The sequence below is a fragment of the Syngnathus floridae genome, chromosome 8 (genome assembly GCF_059516105.1).
Source record: "Syngnathus floridae isolate MCC-2025c chromosome 8, RoL_Sflo_1.0, whole genome shotgun sequence".
Taxonomy (NCBI): domain Eukaryota; kingdom Metazoa; phylum Chordata; class Actinopteri; order Syngnathiformes; family Syngnathidae; genus Syngnathus; species Syngnathus floridae.
Genome location: NC_142420.1, coordinates 16107861 through 16124140, shown reverse-complemented (window position 1 = coordinate 16124140; position 16280 = coordinate 16107861). Strand labels below are relative to the sequence as shown.

At 40.4% G+C, this 16280-nt stretch overlaps 1 protein-coding gene across 8 annotated transcripts in view; it reads right to left on the bottom strand.

The window, feature by feature from the left end:
* Positions 1 to 16280, bottom strand: part of LOC148394696 (interleukin-10 receptor subunit beta-like) — a 69381-nt gene that overhangs the window by 17165 nt on the left and 35936 nt on the right. For 5 of the 8 annotated variants that reach the window (XM_088383319.1, XM_088383318.1, XM_088383313.1 and 2 more), the window contains exons 2-3: positions 15129 to 15252; positions 120 to 298 (exon numbers count right to left, since the gene is read on the bottom strand). In XM_088383319.1, the coding sequence (XP_088239445.1) occupies positions 120 to 298; positions 15129 to 15205 (256 nt within the window). In that variant the 5' untranslated portion in view covers positions 15206 to 15252. Of the gene's footprint in view, positions 1 to 119; positions 299 to 11511; positions 15253 to 16280 lie in introns of those variants that run through there. The other 3 variants (XM_088383317.1, XM_088383316.1, XM_088383314.1) reach the window with 2 other exon arrangements.

Genomic DNA, 16280 nt, shown 5'->3' with positions numbered 1-16280 from the left:
AGCTGGGATAGGCTCCAGCATGCCCGTGGCCCTTGTGAAGACAAGCGGTTAAGAAAATGGATGGATGTTCCCATTTGCTAATATGAATATAAAATACTTTATTTAAAAAATATACTCACTATCACTTTCCAAGGTAATCGGTTTACTTTCCACCCAAGAAGAGTGGTTTTCCCCTCGCTGTGCCCGTACTCTGGCTTTATACCTTCCATACACACTGAGGAAGGTGTTCAGGCTGCTGAAGTCACATTCAAGGGTTGAGATGTTGACACAACCTACATGACATATTCGGACAGAGGTACTGTGGAGAAAACACAATACTGTTAAAAAAAAAAATCATGCTGTATTTTCCACACCGTAAGGCAGGGTCCCCAGCCCCCAGTCCGCGGAAAACATTGGCAATTCTCTCCTAATTACATTCATCGCTGTGTCTCTTGACACAAGACACTCGTCTCGGTCACGTGACATGTCACCCCAGTCGAGCTCACGAAGCAAGCGAAAATGAGCAAGAAACAGAGAAGTTTGGAAAGCTTCTTCGGAAAGGGAAAAAAAGCCCAATGAGGAGAGAGAAGAAGAAGAGGTACGACTTCTATAAAAAGGAAAGCCGTATTTAAAAGAAAATTTCTGGGGTCCTACTTAAAATATGGATTTATCATCACAGGTGACTCTGACGCGCCAAGCCCACTCTGCGTAATACAGGCTAGCTAACGAGGCAATGAAGCCTTCAAAACTGCTTCGGCACATGGAGACCAAGCATCCTGCATTAAAAGACAAACCTTGGGAAGTTTTTGACAGAAAAAACATCAACAACAGCACACTTGAGGTGTCATTTTCTCCAATTACGCCTAGATGGGACCCGCTCATTTCTGAGAAACAAGCTCAGTGCTCCCACTAATTCAACGTAATGGTGAGTTTTATTTTAATGTGGTTTATATTTGTTTTTATGCCAGTCGTATGTTTCTATTTCATTGTTTTTATATATTTATTATAAATGTATCATTTATTCATATAAATGCATTATTTATTTGTATAAAGGCCGATCCACGAAAATATTTCTGACACGTAACCGGTCCGTGGCGCAAAAAAGGTTGGGGACCACTGCCGTAAGGCGCACTTAAAGCCTTCAATTTTCATAAGATGTGCCTTTTGTGTCTACAGAGTTCCAAAATTAGTAAAAGGTGGTGGTGTTGATGTTGATGTGAGTCAGTCGACACAGGGACGAAATGCATAAGATGAAGAAAATTAGAGAAAATTACATAATATGCAAAATATATAAGAAGACAGTTATGAACCAATCAGAGAACATAATGTATTATTTAAATTACATACACTGGAGCGGTAAACCAATCAGAGAACATTACATTTATGTAGAATACGAGTTTACTGTAGCTCTGGGGCAACTGATGAACACTATCGGTTTGTGGAACACGGTCAGTTTCCCTCAGGAGTCCCGAAATTGGCATTGACGAAGAGACCTGCTTATGAGGCACAATTCCAGCTACAGGCCAGCAGTTACGCGATGGCACAACCTGCGTGAAGCTGGCCCCCCATCCCACGCAAAATTTAAGGAAAATAGTCTGTTTCGTTTGTGCTTCGTTTGTGCTGGTTTGTGCAGCAAAAAATTTCGTTTGTGCTGCTTTGGTTTTTTAGTTATGAAAGAATATTTTATCGGTCATCCAGAGTTCACCCAGCCCCCCATCTGCTCCAAATGAACCCAAAATGGTACCGTTCGTTTGTGCTTTGTTTATGCAGCAGAAATTTTCGTTTGTGTAGATCAGGGGTAGGCAAACTTTTTGACTTGCGGGCCGAATTGGATTCTAAATTTGGACTGGGGGGCCGAACCAGGAGCAGATGGATGTAATGTTTGTGGGAAGTCTTATAAATGACATGTAAAGGTCATTGCATAGAAGGTTTTGGCCTTTAGTAGGTAATAAAGCATGGATATTCGAAAAAAAGCTTTTCAAAAACAAATGCATTTATTAGCAGCATTAAACAAAATATTTCACCCAAAGACTACTATCAGTGATTGTCATTAAATACGACACTGTTATTTTGAATAACAGTTTCCATCACTTCAGCGGCTGCAGGTCAGATTTATGAAAGATGTTTATCTAATGAGGCGAAATCACCAAAAACGGCAAACATTCCGACCAAATACATCATCTTGAAGAATCACTGAAAGTATACTCCATCTAAATAAAGTAATAAAGAATCAAAACGGCAACACGGTGACAGATAGCTTTAACTCACAAACACCTGGTGACAGAGGTGAGGAAACGGCAAACACTTCTTTAAGGTCGGCCTTAAAACCATTAAAAGTTAAGATTAGTCGCAAACAGGTGGTGCATCAATGTCCTTGAACATCCTGCATTGTTTGAAAATGAGAATGGTCGCTAATTTCAATCCATGCTATTTGTACAAATTATTTTCAAAATGCATTTTTTTTTTTTTACAACAAACTAGAGAAACTCCCCTTCATTTTCAGTGGGAACAGTGTTGTTGGTCTCCCTTTTTTTGCTAGTGCATCATAGTCTGGAGTAAAATTTGTTGTGGCAATTCTTAGGATAAACACTCGGTCATTTTAATGGAAGGATTCCAGGTGAAGGTTTGTGCGTGCTTGGCTTTAGCGTAAAACTGTATCTGAAAGCTCAGCGTGCTAATTACAAGAATGCTGACGTCACAGCCCACACTCAAAAGTCGGCATTGATGGAAATAGAGCGCGGAGTCCGCCGGGTCCGTACTACTGAGTACGTACACGCACTTGTGAGTGTGCAAGGATCTTTCTGACACGGCTTCCGGGAGTAAATGCGCGGGCGGGCGTTTCCCCATCTACTGGGGAAACACAGTCATTGCAGGGAAAATGACAAAAAAAATGTTTCATAATACAATTTATTCAGGTCTGGCGGGCCGGATTAAACGACCCCCTGGGCCGGATGTGGCCCGCGGGCCGTAGTTTGCCCATGACTGGTGTAGATATTACACATTTATTTTATAGCGATGACATCACCCAGCCCCCCATTTTCCTCCAAAAGGACCCAAAATGGTACCGTTCGTTTGTGCTTCGTTTGTGCTGGTTTGTGCAGCAAAAATTTTTCGTTTGTGCTGCTTCGGTTTCGGAGATATTACACATTTCATTCATAGCGATGACGTCACCGTGAAGCTGGCCCCCCACCCCACGCAAAATTTAACGAAAATAGTCTGTTTCGTTTGTGCTTCGTTTGTGCTGGTTTGTGCAGCAAAAATGTTTGTTTGTGCTGCTTCGGTTTCGGAGATATTACACATTTCATTTATAGCGATGACGTCATCGTGAAGCTGGCCCCCCATCCCACGCACAATTTAAGGAAAATAGTCTCTTTCGTTTGTGCTTTGTTTGTGCAGCAAAAATGTTCGTTTGTGCTGCTTAGGTTTTGTAAATATTACACATTTATTTTCTAGCGATGACGTCACCCAGCCACCCATTTTCCTCCAAATGGACCCAAAATGGTACCGTTCGTTTGTGCTTCGTTTGTGCTGGTTTGTGCTGCAAAAATTTTCGTTTGTGCTGCTATGGTTTTTTTAGTTATGAAGGATTATTTTATAGGTCATCCAGAGTTCACCCAGCCCCCCATTTGCTCCAAATGAACCCAAAATGGTACCGTTCATTTGTGCTTCGTTTGTGCTGGTTTGTGCAGCAAACATTTTCATTTGTGCAGCTTCCGTTTCGTAGATATTGCACATTTATTTTATGGCGATGACGTCATCCAGCCCCCCATTATCCTCCAAATGGACCCAAAATGGTACCGTTCGTTTGTGCTTCGTTTGTGCTGGTTTGTGCAGCAAATTTTTTGTTTGTGCTGCTACGGTTTCGTAGATATTACACATTTATTTTATAGCGATGACGTCACGTAGCCCCGCCCCCTATTTACTTCCAAATGGATCAGCCCCCATTTAACACCTCCAAATGGACCCAAAATGGTACCGATTGTGCCGCAAAAAAATTAGTTTGCGCTCAGTGAATCATTCAATTTGTCATTTATTTAATATTAATTTATTTTCTAGAGATGTCAAATCCTTACTCCATGGATCGTTAATTAACCATTTGTTTGTGCCGTTGCAATTTTTCGTTATTAAAATCATGCATCTTCATTAACCCCGTCATGTATTTTACTCTAACAATTTTTCACTTGACATCATGATAACTCCTCAATTCTTAGATATATATTATCCAACTAATTACCATGCAAAGTGACCTCTGCAGGCCGGTAAGACATCGCAACAGGGTGGCGAAAAACAAAGACGTGCAACTTTTTCAAGCGACAAATGCACAACTATCTCCGAAGATTTAATAACAGCGAGTGACAGAAAGCGTCTTTTTCTGGGAAGTGACCATCGACCAATGCAAGTAAAATGTGTAAAAAAAAAAAAAAGTTCATACAATATAGAATTAAAAACACCCCAGGTAGTCTGAATAGCTAGTTCGCTAACATTGTCTTATTAGACGTGTGTAATTTGCACAGACCAAGAAAACTAAATTTCTAAAGAAAGCATGCTTGATACATTTTGTCAAAATATTTTTCCCTTTGCATAATTTTTCCGTCCATGCATAGCAATTATAATGAACACGCATGTGTTATTTTAATTATTCAAGCAATGAATCCTGATTATATTTATTTGTCCTTCAACTAGATGCCCAAACAACCAGCAGTAGACAATGATTTAATTGTTGCAGTTCTCTGCTCATTAAAAGAGGCCATACTTGAAAATGTTAACGTAGCCACTCCAAAGGCTACTGTGTGGACAGATCTGAGTGACCAGTTGGAAAAGAAGATGTCTGCAAAGGCTCTGTACACCTTTGTAAAAACAAACAGACACAATATCTGGTCAGCTCTGGGATTCAGTCATGATGAAACTGATCCTGAAACTAGCAGTGAAGCAAGCTCAGAATCAGGCCCTGAACGGTCATTTCAGCTTCATATTCCTTTTGACAAGTGGATGGAATTTATCCCGGATAAGGCTGAATACAAAGATAAGAACTGTCGAACCCAAAAGTTAGAATATATATATATATATATATATATATAGAGAGAGAGAGAGAGAGAGAGAGAGAGAGAGAGAGAGAGAGAGAGAGAGAGAGAGAGAGAGAGAGAGAGAGAGAGAATTTTGAAGCCTGGCACCTGGACCCACATCATAAATGAACAAACTGGAAAACAGTCAAAATTCCTTGCACATTTGTTTTTAGAAGAGCCAAGGTCTATCCATTGGTCTCAAATAATTATATCGAAATCAGAGGATACTGCAAGGAGTGTCATGGCCTTCTCAACATTAATTGTGGCGAAGAGCCAGAAATGAACAGTCCAATAATATTGAACTGTTTCATTATGAACAGTAATGACTCCCTACACACTGGTAGCTCAAAGCGGTTTCTATCTGGACAGTTGCGTGTGCAGGTAGCCAAGGAACTTTGTGAGGGCAGGATGGAACCACATGTATGGCGAGCATCACAAGCAAATAAACTGATGGACTTCAGAGACCCAGAGCCAAGCCACCTGCCAAATTTGGCCACTCTGCGCAAGGCAAAGCAAGAGAAAAATGATTTGGCATTAGGTGACAAAAATCCAATTTTATCATTGCAGATGTTGAAATACAGTGCACCTCACAGTGACAGCATCAAAGACATTGGACTTGACAAGTTTTTCTGTCACTATTGGAGTCAAACACAAATGCATGTGTACAAGAGCTTAAAGAAATCTCACCCAATATTATGTGTTGATGCAACTGGCTCTATAGCAGTGGTTCTTAACCTGGGTTCGATCGAACCCTAGGGGTTCGGTGAGTCGGTCTCAGGGGTTCGACAGAGCCTCCACTGAGGAGGTCCGAACAAACCTGATTTATTGTGTAAATTCTGATTTACCATTATGTAATTTGTTGTGAGTTCATGCATTGTGTTGGTTTTGTTCTTTGAACAAGGTGATGTTCATGCATGGCTCATTTTGTGCACCAGTAAAAAACATCTATGTCTAGAATTAAAAAAAAAAAAAAAAATTACTAACGAGGGGTTCGGTGAATGCGCATATGAAACTGGTGGGGTTCGGTACCTCCAACAAGGTTAAGAACCACTGCTCTATAGTTAAAAAACTGATGAGGCCGAATATCTTCCTGTATCAGGGTGTTATGACAGGGCATACCAGATCCAGTGTCCCAGTCGTGCAGATGCTGTCAGAGAAGCATGATGTTAATGCTATCACACAGTGGCTGAAGGAATGGATCCATGCAGGTGCATCTGTTCCTAAAGAAGCAGTGAGTGACTTTTCTCTGGCGATTCTTGGAGCTCTAGACAAAGCTTTTACCCGTCATCCTGATCTGAAGACCTACATCAATGAGTGCTTTAACATTTCACGTGGGAATCAACCTGGACATCTACCCCCATCTTTTGTCAGGGTAGATGTAGCAGTATTAAGATGATCTGCCGATGGGACTGCCTGAAAAACAAAAGACCTCGTGTTAAGGATTTTTTTGTCAGGTCAATAGCACAGCTTCTTAAAGGCCCAGAGACACCGGTATATGTATAAATCGGTTTTAGTTAGCTTATGGGCTTATAAATATGAATTGACGATCGAAACAACGAAAAGGAAGCTGTTGCTCTGAAAAATATAATTTATGCCGCGCAGACGAGTTTGACTGCACCGAGCCGCCAGCCGGAAGTGACGTCTCATGATGTTTCAAGTTGTACGCGTTTAGCTTCAGTGAGTGTAAACAAAAAGAGAAGAGGGGCCAGCGCGGAGACGTCGGGCCAGGCTTGCGGCCAACCCAGCTCGCCCGGCCGTGCCTTCCATTCTCCTGGCGTACGTTCGTTCGCGGGACGACAAGATGGGTTGCGTTCGCCTGACAGGATCCACGAACCAGACAGTGCGTGCCTGCTGTGTGCTCGTGTTCACAGTGGCCTGGTTGACTGTCATCTTTCCGGACTCTGCTGTGCATTGGGAGCGGCTAGCGTGCTATCACTCTTATTGTTCATCTTCTTGTTTTATTTTTCCTGTGTTGTTTACTTGTATGTGCGTTGTGAACTCTGTCTTGTCACCCTGGGATAGTGAGAAACGTAATTTCGATCTCTTTGTGTGTCTTGACATGCGGAGGAATTGACAATAAAGGAGACTTTGACTTTGAAAAGTATGTCGAAGCGTGATGGGAGGGGCACAATTCAGAAAACGTGCTCAGCTCGTCGAAAAAATGTGATTTAAGCAATAAAATTAAAAATGCACCTAAAACCTAAACCAAACGCTGCAGATGTTCATTTCTTTTTCAAAGGGATGTCTCTAGGCCTTTAAGTCACAATGTTTGCAACATGCAAAAGAACTTCTTCGTGCTATCACCATTGTGGCACTGAGTGAGACATGAGTAATGACAATTCTAGAGCCCCTATCCCATCAGAAAAGTGCAAGAAATACTTGAGAGTGCAAATCGCAGAGGAATTTGTCCCCATTTCAGATGAGGAAGTTGAGGGAAAAGAACCAGGTGATCCATTAAATCTGCACATCCAGACGAATGTCCGACAGTGGGTGACAGAAATATGTGAGAAGAGCAGGTCACTTGCCATGGCTGATGGGGATAGAGACAACATCTACTTCCTCCCCGAGATTATTCCCCAAATAACAAGACTTGGAAGTTACTTGCCACTCTGGACAGCAATAATGGTCCCTCTTTTCGAAAACACCAGCATCACTGCAAGTTCCGCAGCTGTTGAAGCAGAGTTCAAAAACCAAAAAAAGGCCTTTTCAAGTATGAAAGCCTACCCATTCGTGTGGACCGGTTTGTTGCTCGTCATCTTTCCTTCATTGAGGGAAACATGCGGATTTGCTCTGCAAAACAAAAAAGTGAAAAGGATGTGTGTGATGCCACGACTGTCAAAGAGCCTGACAATGTCTGCAGTACTTCTCAAACTGAAGTAGTAAACAAAAGGGAAAAAAAATCTCATCCTGGAACGGAGCCAGATGCATCTACTGACAGTGCAGTTGAAAACTGGAGAGGTTTAGCAGTCCCACCAAAAAAAAGAAAGATAACTTCATATCTCTCTCCTTGTCCTGAATGGCTGCATATTGATACACTAGTCGGCTGGAAAAAAGTCAAGGTACCATTGTTGAAAAACGTGAACCATCAACAGCCTGTTAAACTTCGCACATCATAAGTGTCTGTGCTCAATACTTGTGCATTTGATTCTGTCTTTCAATGCTTATGCTGTTCTTTCTGTGAAAGTTTTTCAATTGAAAAGACTGTTCTGAACTATGCACGTGGGAACCAATTCCTCTATCTCGTGAAAACCATCACAACACAGGGTGTAAACCCACAGGTATACTCACAGAGGGCAAAACTGCTGGGGGAAATATTCAAACCTGTCCTCCTGACCTCTGGTTCTCTCCAAATTGATGCACAATGCCACATCTCCACTGTAATTGAGAGCGGAATGAGGAATATCCCAAGTGTTTATTTGACAAAACAATACTCCTCACAGTACTGCCGTTTAAATCAACAAGTAACAAGGCAGGTTTCACTTGTTTGTGCAAACATTGCTGTCCTGCAGACCTGTGGCATGGCTTATCTTCAGACTGCTGCTGAAGAGGGACTCAGCCTTCCTGACTCTCTCTGCCTCAGGCCAATTGAAAATACTTCCCAGTGTCCGTCTTCATTCAAAACACAGGACAACAATACAGGCAATGCTCTGTGTTCAGGTAATGTTACTCACAGCTACAATCTGGGAGAGTTTGTGTGGATTGACACTGACCTTGGTAGCAGTTGCAAGGAAATTGCCTTGCTTGAATTTCCCTCCAGTCTGGAGCTAAAAGAGAAGACTTTTACTTTGAGAGGAGTCATTGGCTTTGAACCAGGACTGACCCAGGATTCTCTTGGGCATTATGTGGCATACTGCAGGAGGATTGCATATGCCTGGGAGATCTATAATGACCTGGGAAGTGGAGTGAAAGCAGCATCAGTAAATACTAAGATCTTCCCACATGCTGTGTTCTACACAGTGCAGTGATGCATTGTTTGAATTGTTGCTAAAAAATGTTGATCATGTTCTCCTTTGACAAAGAAAGTTATTTTTTCATGTTTTCAAGTTTCTTTTTCTGGCTGTCATCAACTTCACATACATGTATTAATTGTTGCATTAATTAATGTTCTGGAACAGACAGACTCATCAGGTATTTAGGTTGCGGTGAACCTTTTTCATGTCGGATGTAATTGAAAAAAATGATCAAAAAGGCTTATTGATAACAAGGAAATTAATCAATGAGCACGATAAAAACATAATTACAGAAATATCCTCGTACTAAAAGCCATTTCCCGCAGTGAACGTTTTCTGTAAACTAAAAAAAAAAAAAAAAGGCTAAGAACATATATACCTTGTATTTGTTCTGCATCAGGAGCATTCCAGGAGCTTGAAATTCGCGACGAAATACGGTGACGTCATCGCTAGAAAATAAATGTGTAATATCTGCAAAACCATACCAGCCCAAACGAAACTTTTTGCAGCACCAACCAGCACAAACGAAGCACAAACGAACGGTACCATTTTGGGTCCATTTGGAGGAAAATGGGGGGCTGGGTGACGTCATTGCTATAAAATAAATGTGTAATATCTACGAAACGGAGGCAGCACAAACGAAAATTTTTGCTGCACAAACCAGCACAAACGAAGCACAAACGAAACAGACTATTTTTGTTAAATTTTGCGTGGGGGGGGGGGGGGGGGCAGCTTCACGGTGACGTCATCGCTATGAATAAAATGTGTAATATCTCCGAAACCGAAGCAGCACAAACGAAAATTTTTGCTGCACAAACCAGCACAAACGAACGGTACCATTTTGGGTCCATTTGGAGGAAAATGGGGGGCTGGGTGACGTCATCACTATAAAATAAAAGTGTAATATCTATGAAACGGAAGCAGCACAAACGAAAATTTTTGCAGCACAAACCAGCACAAACGAAGCACAAACGAACGGTATCATTTTGGGTCCATTTGGAGGAAAATGGGGGGCTGGGTGAACTCTGGATGACCTATAAAATAATCTTTCATAGCTAAAAAACCATAGCAGCACAAACGAAAAGTTTTGCTGCACAAACCAGCACAAACGAAACAGACTATTTTCCTTAAATTTTGCGTGGGGTGGGGGGCCAGCTTCACGCAGGTGGTGGCACATGGTAATAGAGGATCCGTGAGAGAATTCCACATCGACGACGACCACACATTTACTCGGACTGGGAGGTAGTGCCGAGCGAATTACGCAAATTATGTGAATGGATTATGGATGCCTAGGCAAAGGTATCGGCTTTAACTGTTATCCGAGCAATTTGACAACCATTCAAGACACCCATTTGTTCTTACATTGACTTGGTTACAACACAGTGCATAAAGTCTAGACCAGTGTTTTCCAACATTTTTATATCCACGGCACACCTTTTCATTGGAAAAAATCTCAAGGCACACCACCATATTAAACATATTAAAATTGGTTGTATTAAAAAGACGTTGTGAAAGTGAAGTCCTATTCCTATACATATGGTATTTTCTGCACTATAAGGCGCACTAGATTATAAGGCGCATCGTCATTGAACTTTTTATTTTAGAAATGTTTTCATATATAGCGCGTACAAAATTAAAAGGCACATAGAATAGAAGCTACTGAGGTTGACTAGGGTTGCGTTATGCATCCACTAGATGGACCTGTGCTAAAGGGAATGTCAACCAAGGCTCCCATTCCGCATGAAAGGGATACGGTTTGGCTTCTTACTTAATCGAGCAACCTCACTCATTTTTCATGGTCATAAACTTTCTTTAGTTGAAAAGAAAAAAGCGAGTGTGTGCGTTAATGCATAATGCATTGATTAGCTTGTTAGCTTTAGTGCCGTTTGTGTATGCGCAGCCAAACTTGCCGCGGTGAAGGGGTGTGGTCACTGTCTATTGCGCTTGTGCGGTTCACTGTGATTGCGTCCCGGATTCTAGCCTATAGAAAAAAAACGTTGTTTTTTTAAATGTCATACGATCACTCACTAGTAGCTTACTTCGGTGACGCCCCTGACCACGGTTGCCGTAATGCTGAAAGCGATGCGACCTTGTAATTTACTAGTCGTACTGAAATGTACTGAAACATTTTGGCAGAGCCCTGTGTACAACCAGTATGGATCAACAAATTCATCAATTGATCTGTATATAAGGCAATCTTGCATTATAAGGCGCACTGTGTTTTTTTGAGTAAATTATAAACTTTTGAGTGCTCCCTATAGTGCAGAAAATACGGTATATGTACAGTGGGGAGAACATGTATTTGATACACTGCTGATTTTTCAGGTTTTCCCACTTGCAAAGCATGTAGAAGTCTGTCATTTCTATCATAGGTACTCTTCAACTGTGAGTGATGGAATCTAAAACAAAAATCCAGAAAATCACATTGTATGACTCTTAAATAATTAATTTCCATTTTATTGCATGAAATAAGTATTTGATACATCAGAAAAACATAACTTAATATTTGGTGCAGAAACCTTTGTTTGCAGAGATCAGACGTTTCCTGTAGTTCTTGACCAGGTTTGCACACACTGCAGCAGGGATTTTGGCCCAAAGCCTTCTTAATCTTCCTCCTGTGCACTGAAACATCGAAGTCTTCCTCTTCAGTGTCAGATTGGATTAGCGAGAGATACATGTACTTCGCCACACACGTTGTCAGTCTCTCTTTCATTGTTGCTTTTATGCATTTCTTCTAGCATTTTCTTTCTGTTCATGCTAATTTTATTCATGCACAAAGCACTAAATTACATTCAACTCGCAAGCTACATATATAGCTCCAGAGTAGACGTGACCAGGAAATAAAGAAAAGGATGACGCAACAAGATGTCATCAACAATAGCCCAGTGCCCCCTAGTGACCAGAAGAAACCTTTACAGTGCATAAGGAGCTGTAGTTCCTACGTTAAGAGCCAAATCGACTGTCTTTAACTTAAAAATGGCATCATATGTATTTCTTTTGTTCCCCATAATGAGGGTTTGTGTATAAAGGCTTCCTTTCTTCAGTAATGTCCATCTTGATCTCATTCTGTCTCTTCTTTGTGTCAATTATACGGCACTATTTGCCTGGCTGATGGACATGCAATCAACACACCACTCTTCTCCCCAGTGACCGTGACAGATATTCCTCCGCCCAGCAAAGCCGTGTTGCACAAAACGGTCCATGGCCTTTTTACGAGTGTATAAATCAGGGATTGGGAACCTTTTTGACTAAGAGAGCCAGAAAAGCAAAATATTTGGAAATTTGTTTCTGTGAGAGCCATATATTTCAAAAGTAAATTCAACTAAATGTCATTATAATAAGCCTCTGAATTTATCTTTTTAAATAATGTTATAGTACTCACCATTAATGCGACTTCTGGTGCTGCATAGATTTACTGATGTCTTTGTAGTCTGGTTGGTACTAAGTGAGGTTAAGCGTTGAGACTTTCACCCGTTAAACGTGATCATAGATTGTTCTTGATGTTTTTAAGATGTGAGAATGACTGCTCACATGCATACGTAGATCCAAACATGATCAATACATCAATACTCACACGCTGCAGTGTGTAGTATGTGACAGGAAGCGCGTTGCAAGTTTTGAGAATCAGCTTATCTTCGGGTTGAAGTTTTTTCATTAACGTTTTAGCATTCTCGCCATCCGTGAATGGTTTTCCGTTCCTCACTAAAGCTCCAGCAAAGCTAGTGGAATTATAGTCAGCTTGCCGGGTCCATACGCGGAGTTGCTGCTGGCTAGCTTGCACCCTGCTCTTGGCACGCGTTTTTTCTGCTGCCTCCCGCAGGGTATTTTGGTGCAAAGGTAGCATGCCGTGTGTTGAAGTGCCGCTTTACATTCGACCGTTTCATAGATGCAATTTTGTCATTGCAAATTAGACACACCGCAGATTACTGCTCTCTCCACAAAGGCGAATTCTTCGGTCCATTCATTCTGAAATGTACGATACTCGTCATCTTTTTTTCTTTTTGCCATCTTCTTTTTTTTTTTGTTTTTTTTGTTAAGGGTTAACCCTGAGCTAATGACCGAGCAGCTTGATTCAAAAGGAGGCGTTTTACCTGGAGGCTATTATCCAATTAAAACAATGGACAGTTGCTCCTCAGCTCCTGTGCTAATGACCGAGCAAACTAATACTAAAGGGGGCGTTTACCTGCAAGCTATTATCCAATTAAAACAATGGACAGTTGCTCCTGCAGCGAACTGCAGCCCTGAACAGGATTTGGCCGCGGAAAATCAATGGCTGGATTCAAACAAGTGATAATATGTTTCATTTGAAGAGCCGAAATTTGCGAGCCAGATGCAATCATCAAAAGAGCCATAGGTTCCCGACCTATAAGTGATCAAGTCACCACAAAAATCACAAAAAATCCATAGATACGCCGCACTGAATGACAAGCCGCAGGGTTCAAAACTTGACCAAAATGTAGCACCTTATAGTCCGGAAATTACAGTACTTTAATCTAAACTAAAACTTAAACTAAAATCTTTCATTTTAAATTTCCTTTACATAGCTAAGTATTTGACAATTATCGTATTTTCCGGACTATAAGTCGCAGTTTTTTTTCATAGTTCGGCCGAGGGTGCGACTTATAATCAGGAGCGACTTATATGCGAAATTATTAACACATTATTACTTGATCATTAACACATTACTTACTTACTAGTATAGTTGATCACTTCACATGTTATTCTCACTTTAAACCGCATGAGGGCGCACTAGGCCTGTGGAATAATTGGAGCCGCCACTGAGAATGAGTCTGAATCCATTGACTGACTTCCGGACTCAGGAGTTGTTTATAACACAGAAGACAGAGACTGACACAGAGGATGAAAATTTTGATGGATTTAATGATTTGGAGTGACACGGATGGTTTGATAAACTTGTTATTTATGTTATAGTTATTTTATATATAGTTTATTTAGTGTAGCAACTTGTATATTGTTAGAGTTCAGTAGTTTCCGATTGTCTAGGAGGGCCGTGAAGAGAGATCCCGGGCGCTTTGTTAGAGTGAGCCAACAGACATATATTGAGCTCTTGTTTTGTGAAATAAAGAGCCGGTTACCAAATCCACGACTTGCCTGGTACTTTGGTAATGCTACAGTATAGTTATATAGATCTGTGGAATAATTGGAGCAGCAACTGACGACGAGTCTGACGTCCGACGTACGTCCGGAGTAAGCAGCTGTATGTGGTTTTTTTTTTTTTCTTAAGTGACACAGAGAACGAAGATTTCGATGGATTTAAAGATTTGGAGTGACACGAATGGTTTTATAAAATTGTATTTATGTTTTAGTTATTTAATATATAGTATATATATATATAGTTATACGTATGGGCCTGTGGAATAATTTGAACTGCAGCTGACAACGAGGCCGACGTCATTGCCGCATGCACTTCCGGGTTCAAAAGCGGCGTTGTTTACACAAAGGACGAAGATTTCGATGGATTTAATGATTTGGAGTCACACGGATGGTTTGATAAACATGTTGTTTATGTCAAAGTCTCCTTTATTGTCAATTCCTCCACATGTCAAGACACACAATAGTTATTTGAATAATGTTAATGTTAATGTTATGTCAGGCACGTTCTCAGCTCCTCGTTTGTGTTTATGTAACGTTAGCGTACCGTACCGTTTAGCCTGTTATTGCCTGTTCATGTCTCTTTTGGTGTTGGATTTTTTCAAAAATGCGACTTGTATCCCGGAGTGACTTTTATATGTTTTTTCTCCTTTATTATGCATTTTAGGACTGGTGCGACCTATATTCCAGAGCGACCTTTAGTCCGAAAAATACGGTACTTGCTGCAAGAATAAGGTCATTTACCCAAAGGATCATTATGACATTCTCATTGTCAGATTTTTTTACTGTAAATACAAGAGCCTACTGTAATTTTAACAAAATAATTTTCAATTAAGTAGTCACGAAGCATTTTATTACAATTTTGCCCTGACTGCTTCAGATCATACCATGTTACTTGATGAGTTTACACACCATTTTGTTCTGTATTTGACTTGACCTTCAACCCTTCAATGGGTCGAAATGTTCAAGAAAAATTTTGGCCTATTAAATAAAGTGTGTTGCTGTTCAGATCACACTGACTTACTTGCATTCTGTGGTGTAGAAAATGTCACCGGTTACCCCCTCAGGTGAATCCCACCTCAGCACCAAATTCATGTTCATGGAGGTTAGATGAACATTTCTGGGTGGGTTGAGGACAGCTGAAGCCACTAAACAGTCAGAAACACACGTCACGTTTTATAATGTCAGTATCATGGTCCATCACAAACAATGCTCAAGTTGAATAATTAATGACTAGCATAATGGATATACAGTGGATATAGAATGTCTTCAAACCCAGGTTGAAATGCCAGGTTTTGTGACATAAAGAGTCTATTGAATTCAGTTTGACACTGACTCTTCAACATGCTTCGAAACAATGGTGTAGATTTCCATAGAAACACTACGTCGATGCTTGTTTCATATGACATACCATATGACGAGAAGCACCAACTGCTTCATTGCCTGAATGAATATTCTGACCAATATAGACCCGAACAATGTTTGTTGCTCTTCAGAGAGGCAATTTAATATTTTGAGACAGCTGCTGCTCGAATTATTTCATGATGTATGGTTAATAGGTTTAACTTGAAAAAAGGGAGATGTCACATATGTAAATATGAAATGAGTACTTGCAGCAGTGTCATAATCAATCAACGATCAATCAATCAAATTGTATTAACATAGCCCTTTACAATAGCCAACTGGAACCCAAAGTGCTTTACAATAGGATAAAAACAACAAAATCTATATGATAATATATATATATATACACGTCTATATATTAGATATCTATCTCTCTATCTATCTATAACAAAACATATACAGAAATCCCACATCCTATATCGCGGTTCATTTATCGTGGCTTCAGTACATCAAACACCCCCCCCAAAAAAAAAATTCTAAATAAAAATTCTAAATTGAGGAATTATGGTACGAAAGTTGCCCGCACGCCTGCACAATTGCAGTACTACATCGACATAGTAGGTTACACACACATACACGTGGAGTATTTATATTCATATTATTTATACATTATTTTCTGTATGCCATTTATACTATTAACTGTATTTACATGTTTGAAACAATTATTTAATGTTCTAAGAATAACATATGCCCTTATGCATATGGTTTAATATACATTTATTGATACACAAACAATGTATGTTAAAAAAAAGGCGACACTACTTCGCGGATT